The sequence below is a fragment of the Arachis hypogaea genome, chromosome 15, assembly GCF_003086295.3.
Source record: "Arachis hypogaea cultivar Tifrunner chromosome 15, arahy.Tifrunner.gnm2.J5K5, whole genome shotgun sequence".
NCBI lineage: Eukaryota > Viridiplantae > Streptophyta > Magnoliopsida > Fabales > Fabaceae > Arachis > Arachis hypogaea.
In genome coordinates, this window is record NC_092050.1 from 145056653 (window position 1) to 145067093 (window position 10441).

At 33.1% G+C, this 10441-nt stretch overlaps 1 protein-coding gene across 1 annotated transcript; it reads right to left on the minus strand.

Annotated features, from left to right (window-relative positions):
• Positions 1 to 8309: 8309 nt before the first annotated feature.
• On the minus strand, positions 8310 to 9170 carry LOC112747220 (uncharacterized). The gene has a single exon (XM_025795189.3). The coding sequence runs from the start codon at positions 9153 to 9155 to the stop codon at positions 8310 to 8312; it is 846 nt and encodes a 281-aa protein (XP_025650974.1). The 5' UTR covers positions 9156 to 9170.
• Positions 9171 to 10441: the final 1271 nt, after the last annotated feature.

The window sequence follows — 10441 nt, forward strand, 5'->3', positions numbered from 1 at the left end:
TCTGATTACTCAATGGTTGAGTGAAATGCAAGTTTCAGCTGTCAACACTCAGAATGCACCTCAAGAGGGCCCTTATGACATGACAGGTAATTTTATGCAAAATGAAAATTATAATTATGCTCAATCTTCTACTGAACAGGTCAATTACATGGGGAATGCTCCTAGAAATCCCAATAATGATCCATACTCTAAGATCTACAATCAGGGGTGGAGAAATCACCTAAATTTTGGGTGGAGAGAGCAACCTCAGAGGCCACAAAATTTTAATAATAATTCTCAGAGTGGTTTTCAACAGAATAATTTTAATAACCACCAATTTTAGTCATCTCAGCAAGCAACTTCTCAGTCCCAGCAGAACAATGATTTGGAAACAATATTGGCAAGTTTTAGACAGGAAACCAGAGCATCAATCAAGAACTTGGAGATTCAGATGGGTCAATTAGCCACAAAAGTTAATGAAATTGATCAGAGGACCACTAATAGCCTTCCTGGTAACACAATTCCAAATCCAAGAGAGGAATGCAAGGCTATCACCTTGATAAGTGGACAAGTGGCAAGTGCGGAAGCACAAGTTAATGAGGAGCCTGTTGAAAAAGAAGTTCCAAAGGAGAAGAAGGAAGAAGTAGAGCACGTCCCTCCAAAGCGTGCGGACAACCCATTCCCAGACTCTCTTGACACTTATCCTACATTGCCAAAGGCTCCTGAGTACAAGACTAAAATGCCATATCCTCAGAGACTTCAAAAGGAGACCAAGGACAAGCAGTTTTCAAAGTTCTTGGAAGTCTTCAGAAAATTGCAAATAAATATTCCTTTTGCTAAGGTTTTGGAGCAAGTGCCTCTCTATGTCAAATTTATGAAAGAGTTGTTGTCAAAGAAGAAGCCTTTAAAGGGAGATGAGACAGTGGTCCTGACTAAGGAATGTAGTGCCATCATTCAAAATAACTTGCCAAGGAAGATGCCGGATCTAGGGAGCTTTCAAATTCCATGCACCATTGGGAGCACAACCTTTGAGAAAGCATTATGTGATCTGGGAGCAAGTATAAATTTAATGCCCTTGTCTGTGATGAAGAAGTTGCAAATCCAAGAGCCACAACCCACAAGGATAGCATTACAAATGGCAAACAAATCTATAAAGCCTGCATACGGACTAGTGGAGAATATCCTGGTCAAAGTGGGTAAGTTCTTCCTCACAGCAGATTTTGTGATTCTTGACACGGGGGATGATAAGAATGCCTCTATAATTTTAGGAAGGCCATTCCTAGCCACTGGAAAAGCTCTAATTGATGTGGAAGAAGGTGAATTAGTGCTTAGTGTGCATAATGAGCAACTGGTCTTTCATGTTTTCAAAGATATACATTCAGCAGGTAAAGAAGAGAGGTGCATGCAGACTGAGCTTATTTATCCAAACCTTCAAGAACCCCCTGATGATGCACAACAAAATTTGCAGCTCAAACCTCCCTTGGTAACAATCAATAAAATTCCTCCTGACATCAAACCTAGGTTTGGTGTCGGGAATGCATCATCCACCAAGGCGGAGGTTCCCAAAAAGAAGAAAGTACTCAGGGGATGGAGAAACAAAAGATTTCCACTGAAGACTTCTCCCCAGAAATGAAGGTGGTATTCACTGCATGTCCAATCCTGCCTCATACAGTGAACAGGATCCTGTCTCTTGAGCATATAGAGTTGATCAATAGGAGCACAGGAAAGAAATTCATAGTGAGGGATGAAGAGCTGAGCCCCTATGATCCTCCTCCTTAGAGGAGCTGATCGTCAAGCTAGTGATGGTAAAGAAGCGCTTGTCGGGAGGCAACCCGATAATTTTGTATCCTTAGTTATTTTTTTTGTTGCGTTGATTATATTATTTTTTCGATTTTTATTGAATTTTTACTTTTTTCCTTTGTTTTACGGTGTTTGATCATGCAGAATTTTCAGAATAGGAACCGAACACTTAGAAAATTTTTTGGCTACTTTAGAGAAGGTTGGTTCTGCCAGGTCCACGCTGAACTTGGGATTTTCCAAGTTCAGCGTGGGAAGGGGGTAAAAAAAAGGGAGAGCCCACGCTGAACTTGGGCTGCGCCAAGTTCAGCGTGGAAGGAGGAGTTTCATGGTGTACATCATGGCACTGAACTTGCCCACCTTCAAGTTCTGTGTGGAATCACATCTCCTCATCAAATCTCATCCAAATCATATCATTCCCTAATCACAGCTCCACCCCTGCATATATTCCCAACACCCCTGTAACCCTCATTTCCTCATATATATATGTTACGAGGCCTGCTACACATACAAGCATTTTTGGCTTGCAAACTATACAAGTTGGCCCAAGTCCAAGAAAAAAATACGCGACCACTCCTTTAAATTGAGCGTCCAACGCACGCGCCTTACAACACGTTCATTATGCCGCACTCTTCCTCTTCTTCCTCAATCAAAACACAAACCATCGAGATTCAAGCGACATTTGAAACAAACTACGATTATGCGAAGAGTAGAAGAAATCAAAAAGAAAAGATACAAATTTCCATAAAAAATCACCAGAAAGAACGAAGAAACATTATTCAAGGTACTATTTTACTGTTTTTCTAGGTTTTTTTTCTAGATTGTCTCTGCCATGTGCCCCATCCTTAACCAACAAAACATTAAAAAATTTCAAGAAGAAATATATTGTCTCCCCCTGATATTGGGTGTATTTCTTAAATCATTTGGGTGTATTTTTGTAATCGTTTGGTTTTTTTTGTAACTATTTGGGTGTATTTTTGTAATCCTGATGGGGTTTCGTTCTCTTCAGACTTGTAAAGCTTATAAGCGCAAAACACTTGTATGTAAAGATTAATCCATATATATATCATAACCCCCCCCCCACATAATCCCCATCACATACGCCCCCCCCCCCCCCTCTTACATACAACTATATATATAAATCAATAAATAAATAACCTTATATATATATATATATAACAAAAAAATTTTAAAAATTAAATTAAAAAAATAAATAAATAAATAATTATATCTATAAAAAAAACAAGTTTTAATTTTTATCTTTCTTGTCCTTTTATTATTTTCGACTTCTTTTGCATTAATATTTGTTTTTACTCCTCTATACTTTTTTTATGTCCCTTCCTATTTTCAGTTTTTCTTTGCTTGAGGACAGGTAAACTTTTAAGTTTGGCGTTGTCGCTTCGCTTATGGTTTTTCTGTGTATTTTAATGGCACCAAAGGGAGGCGAATCATCTTCACGGAGGAGCACAGCCTGAAGAATGAGATGGCCACTAGGATAATTGAGGTGGTTGAGTTCCTTTCATTCTATACCGTTCTTATTATGTTATATTCCTGTTTTCTGCTATTTTTGTTATTGCATGATCAGTTTTTTATTTCAATTCTTAGGTTCTAGTTTAATTTACTGTTTATTTTGTTATTTGATTTTTAGTCTGAAGGGATGTCTCATGTATTACTCACTGAGCTTGAAATCAAAAAGAAAAGAAAAAATATGTATTGCATGAGAGATTGAGTTTATATTGAAGAATAGTCTTATTTACTTAAATGTGGTGGTATTTTCTGTAATCCTGAATGCATGACATGAACAGTGCATATCTGAATTTGAATCAAAGGATATTGATGTATAAGGAACAAGAATTTCGAGAACTATTATGACTTCTCTGAAATTAGTGAAAGCTTAATCTTTGAAGCAAAAGAAACAGCAAAAGAAAAATAAAAGCAAGGTCCAAGGCTCTGAGCATCAATGACTAGGGAGGTCTGACATGATTAAAAGCTCAAAGAGTTGTTTTCCTAGTTATATGCTTGTGGTATTCTTGTTTCAAGTAATCCTTGAGACGGAATATTTAGAGTCGTGACTAAATGCATTCAGCAGAGTATGCCAAAGGCTTTGAGCACCACTATCTGGGAGAAGCTAAAAGAGCAATCAGAGCTTAAAGAGAGTTCCCCAGTTAAGTGCTTGTGGTGTTTTTGTGTCAAGTGAAGCTTAAAACAAAACATTTAAAGTCACGGTTAGGCTCAAGGTGCAAAGCACCAAAGAAAAGAGAATTAAAGTAAATTTGCTGTGTTCAAGGATTAAACTGGAGTATAAAGATCATAGAATTCATAATATAATCTGGATTCTAATTCCGAATGACACTGACATCCCTCTGATTCAAAGGAGAGTGAGATGTCAAAACTGTTCAGAGTTACAATAGATAAACCCCACTTTAAGAAGAGACATGAGCATAACTGAACTCTCGCTTCTCATGCAAATTCACATCTTGATCATGTACTAATTTTGGTTGCTTGAGGACAAGCAACAATTCAAGTTTGGTGTTGTGATGCGTGAGCATCTTCTCTATCTTTTCCTAGTAAATTTGCATTCAAATTGTTGAAGTTTAATAAAGATTTAAATATCTTTTAGCCACTATAGATGCTACTTTGAGTTGTGTGCATTTCTATTTATTTCAGGTAGCATTCGGATGGATTTGACGGAGTTTTGTAGCAGAAAAGGAAGGAAGCGAATGATGCTGTCAACCCTGACCTCCTTGCACTCAAACAGGAATAACTTGAGCTACAGAGGTCCAATTGACGTGGTTTCTATGGCATTGGAAAGCTAACTTTCAGAGCTTTCCAATGATGTATAATAAATCACACTTCTTTTCCAGCAATCTCTGCCTCCTCCATGCTGAACTTGGCTCCTTTCAAGTTCAGCGTGGGCTTGAAAACTCCAAGGGAAATCACACGCATCTCTCCACATTGAACTTGGGATTTTCCAAGTTTAGCGTGGATTCAAAGGAAAGCACAAGTAACACACTGTATCATCCACGCTGAACTTGATATTTTCCAAGTTCAGCGTGGACTCAAGGGACGCACCAAAGGAGACATTACCTCATCCACGCTAAACTTAAGAATTTCCAAGTTCAGCGTGGATCCTAATAACCCAAGTGGTCCCCAGACACTCATACAAGGCTGCGCATGAAGCTTAATTAATTTTGATCGAATTTTTATTTCATTTTAAAATAAAAAAAATATTATTTAGTTTTATAAATTATAATTTACATTAATTAGGATTAGATATAAAAAGGGAAAAGAATCAGCCCTTCAGGCTCTCTTCTCTTCTCTTGAACCTCATTCCGCAATTTACAATTTTACAGAATCCTAGTTTTCTCTTTGAACCATGAGTAACTAAACCTCCACTATTAAGGTTAGGAGCTCTATCTATTGTATGGATTGATACTATTATTTTTCTATTATTAATTCATATACTGATTTATAATTCAAGAATTGTTTTCGTTCTTTATCTTATGAATTTGGGTGGAACGGAAGTATGATCCTTGTTCTAATTGAGTTCTTGTATAACTTGGAAAAGCTCTTTACTTGAAAAAGAGCTTGAAAATATATTCTCTTAAATTTCTAATTATCTGGACTTAACAGGATACGTGACATATAATCCTCTTATATTTGGGTAATTAGGATTTTTGTGCCATATAAACTAGAATTGAACTTCACCCTCTAATTGAAATTAAGTGACCAAGAAATTGGCAGTTGATGAATTTTAGAGGAGACTAAAAAGGTCTAAGGAATTAGGGTTTAGTCACTTATAGTTTGCCATGAATTAAATCTTGCATGATTAAAATAGTTAGTAAGAAAAGTCAATCTGGAAAATAGATAACTCTGAAGCCTTAACTGTTTTTCCATATATTATTCACAACCTGTTTACTGCTTGCTTTCTGATATTCTAAATTTACTGTTAATACTTTTGAACCTTTAAACACCATTTTCTGTTTGTCTGACTAAGCCAATCACTCAATCATTGTTGCTTGATCCATCAATTCTTGTGGGATCGACCCTCACTCACCTGAGGTATTACTTGGTACGACCCGGTGCACTTGCCGGTTAGTTTGTGGACTATAAATTCTGCACCACTGCCGCCGGCAATGACGAGCGCAACGAAGGCGCGAGACTGACTGCGAGACGGTAAGGAGACAGGGAGAGACGATTACGACCAGTCCCGGGATCTGCTGCTTCTGCCGTCGGCGACGACAACGGCTGGGAAGGCGAGCGAGCGAGAGTGAGTGGGAGACTAGAGACTGAGTGGGAGACCAAAGACCGTGAGAGAGACCGGAGCCGAGAGAGCGACGAGGAGCTTGAGTACCAGACCAGAGACAGTGAGGGAGACCGGAGACGAGAGAAGGAGAGAGCTTGGGTGCGAGAGCAATGAGCCTGGCGAGAGAGATGAGAGATGAGAGATGAGAGAGCTCGAGAGCTTCAGTGAAGAGTGACGTTGAGTGAAGAGAAGGTCAGAAGGTAGAGTTTAGAATTACTGAACGATGTCGTATCAATAATTTTTTTAAAAAAATTAAGCATGTCCCAGTTCGGTTTTATGTAAACTAAACAGAGTTAAACTGGGTTTTAAAACCGAATTTAAAGAATAATTTATTAACCGATTTTTTAGATACAACCAATTAAAATGTGATATGTCAACAACTTTAAAAAAATGTTTGGAACATCTTTATGGGAGTATGTTCCTTTTTGTAATCACCACTTAATATTTTCTTTTATAATTTAAATTTATATTTAAGAATACAATAAATACTAATAATAATAAAAAACTATAATAATAATATTCATTAAATGATTTTAATTGTAATTGATTTTTAATTCTTTTATTTTATTTATTATCATTTCAGAAGTTAGCAAACGTTAAGGCCTTGTTTAATAGGTTTATCATTATTAGAAAAACTATAAAGGTGTATACTCCTTTGAGACCAAAAATCACAACTTTAGTTCAATTACAAGCACAATTGGGATAGGTCAAGAAAATTTACAAGAAGTCGCCTTTATTATTGCAAATAATATGACATTTGAATTTAACATTAACACGCTATTTATATCGGAAGGAGTTAAAGAATAGTTTGAACAACAGACGGTCTCATCCAATGAGATTATTGCCCGTCAACCAATTTTCGAGAATATGAAAAATCACATTAGCTTTAATGAGGTATGGTAATAAACTGATTTAATTTTTTTTGTATTTTTATTCGTATTTATAATTATACTGTACTAACTAAGTTCATACATATAACATTCATAAGTTCATATACATAACATCTATAATTACATACAACTAACATCTAAAAATTAAATTCATATTTATTAGATATTACATATATACACATATCATTTTTTAGTTATTGCATAAGTAACTATCAAGTTAGCACAGATGTTTTTGAATTTTATTATAATTGAATTTGAAAAAATGTTAAATTCTTAAATTAATTTATTCAATTGATAAATTTACTCATAACATTCATAAACTCATACACATAACCTCTATAGTTTCATATTATTAACATCCATAATTTTGTGCTCGTAATATTCATAATTTTATACATATGATGTCTATAATTAATAAATTTTTATAATTAATATTATCAAATTTTAAACTATATATCTTATTGTATTCTTCAAATTATCTCATATGAGCACTAATAGGTTATGATTTTAATTATTTTAATATTTTATTTAATATTCATATATATGTTTATTTATTGATTTTAATATAACGAATTAATAATTATTTTTAAAATTTTATTTTTAAATTTTTTTTATATTTTATATTTTATTTTTTTAATAGTCTATATCTAAAATATGAGTTGTATAGTAGAAGTTGTTAAAATTTTTTAATTTAACCTCTATAATTTTTGCAGAGAAATTATATTTTAATGGATAATAATATGATTGAAGGATGTTAGGAATTTGATTTGAAAAAAACTAAAATTGATTTTATAAAAAAAAAAATTAATAATTCTAAGCACGTAGAAAAAGGGTGGGTGATAAAAATAGTGAATGATAAAAAAATATGTCAATTGTTTATCGAGAGAATAAAAATTTTTATATAATATTTTTATATTGTAATTACTTTTTGACTACTTAGTATCACCGTATGCATCACCGTATATGATATTATATGTATTTATTTTTATATCTTTTGTGATTGTGTTGTTACATGTAACACTTTCTCTTTTGTAAAAATACACATTAATCTTTCTTCAGATTTAATTTAAACTATATATGACATTCCATATCTTTATTTTTGTGACATTAACTTCCACTACAAATATGTAGTATCAAAGATGACAAATCAATAATATTATATGTATTAATTTTGATACATGGTCAAAGTAAAAGAGTCTTACACACGTGTATTCAGTAACATAATCATATTTAACAAAAACAACTACTTCAAATATAATTAGACAACTATATAAAATTTTATACATTCTTCGATATTAAAATTAAATTCTTTATCGTAAGTATAATTATAAGTAAAGTCACTTGTTGTTCTTCTTAACCTTTCCAACACTAAAAAAAGAACCAAATCCAAATAGATTTAAACTCCCTTTGGAAACATAAGGAGTTGGTACATTCAAAACAGGGCTAATCCTAATACCACCATGGCCATAAATCTTACCTGAAGCTGCAGATTTTTGCACAGGAAAGAGGTAGTTTAAGCTAGAACATGACCAAAAATTTGATGATGATGATGATTTGTTGTTGATTGAGCTCATTCTCTTTTGATTATTCTGCACAGAACCGGTTGAGTTGCTTCTTGACAAAAGAGGCAAAGAACAAATCAAGCTTTTCTTTGTTTCACAATTTAGACTCTTGCTTCTACTGAATCCCCAGAATGATGATGATGAAGAACAATGAGAGTGCTTCTTCTTTTTCTTGTTGTTGTTCTTCTCTTCATATTCTTCACAACAACTCAACTCTAAAAGTTCTCTAATAATGGTTTCTTTCTTCATTTTATCAGCACTTGTATGAAAAGAAGAAGATGGTCTTGGAGGAAGAAGCTTTGTATGATGTTGAAGGTTGATCATGTGTTTTCTAGCAGCATTGTTTGTGGCGGTTTTTCTCTCTTGAATCTGAATTGGAAGGATCACACCATTTGAGAAGAGTTCATCAGCAGAAGATGATTCAAACTCAAAGATGTTGCTTGTTGTAATGAACTCAAATTCAGAATTTGAGTCATCATCATCATCATCATTGTTAAGCAACATTGTTGTTGTGTTCTTGCAAGGAACTTGTTGAGAATTTTGTTTCATAGGTAAAACATGTAGTTGAGCAACATCATCGTTTGACAATGATAAACGTGGAGGACTGTTTTCTGAGCACATAATTGGTAATAACTTAAAAAAAGCTAAAAAGATAAGAAAAATCAATGCTTTAAAATAGTTGTTGAACTCGTACGAGTACTATATAATATATTATTATACAGTATCGATTTAGAGCTTATGGTTTAGGGTTTATGCAAAATTTGAAGGAGTTAGGAGAAGATTGTGAGAAAAATTGCGAGATAAAAGAAGATTTTTAATGCTAAATATTATTCTCTGTGTAAAAGAAGCAGAAAAAGATTATTTTGTCCATTATTGTTGGGAGAGTAGGAGCAAAAGAGTGAATAATGTGACTCAAAAGGGAAAAATGTTATCCGTGACAGATTGGAAACTGTGACGAAAAGAAATTATATTATAGAGTAAGGAGCAGTGATGCTTGATTAGAGGAAAGTGAGTGAGGGCAACATCTAACTAATCTTGATTCTTCTCAATTAAAGGAATAATGTTTGGAATTTCGAGTCTTATCTCTGCTTGACTTGCTCTTTTAAGATATTGGACTTTTGGGATTCCAATACTAATCATTCATAATTTTTTAAGGATTTGGATTCTCTAAATTTTGAATTTCACTTTAGAGAGTAAAGTGTGATCTCTCACTATTTATTTCATAAGTGGGACCAAAAGTAAATATGAGAGAGAAACTATTCAATGGTAAAAGATCACACTTTACCCTCTAAAATAAAAATTCAAAATTTAGAAGATCCAAATCCTTTTCTTTTTGATATTGATATCGAGACTCTATTATTAATAATTCCATTAGTCTAATATGATGAATTATGACTACTTTTTAACATAAGTTATTATATTATCAAATAATAATAATAATAATAATAATAATAATAATAATAATAATAATAATAATAATAATAATAAGTCAGGTGAAGTGCTATCAGATACTTTTTTTTTTTTCTAGAACCATATTTCGATCATCGTGTCTTTGGAAATTTCTTAAGCACATGTCGACAAAAATATTTTTCTTTTACTCTTGATAATGTCATAATATATGACACTAATTTGGTGGATCAAATTAAACTCCAACTCCTTTTGGTTTACTCACCTTGTAGCTAGGATTACACTCGATGTGTAAGTATAGTTATTAAAACCATCAGATTATTGAATCATTAAAATTATTGTTTTAATTAGTAAATTACAAATTGAATCGATTGATCCAGTCATAATTAAATAATTATATAAAATTTAGTTTAATTTTTTTATTTTCATAATAAATATTTTTGTTAGTTTTATTTTGTATTTAATTAATTATTATTTTTAAATTTTAATAACCCATCAAT

Coding starts and splice junctions, on each gene's coding strand:
- LOC112747220 (XM_025795189.3), bottom strand. CDS start 9,155: ATGTGCTCAGAAAACAGTCCTCCACGTTTATCATTGTCAAACGATGAT.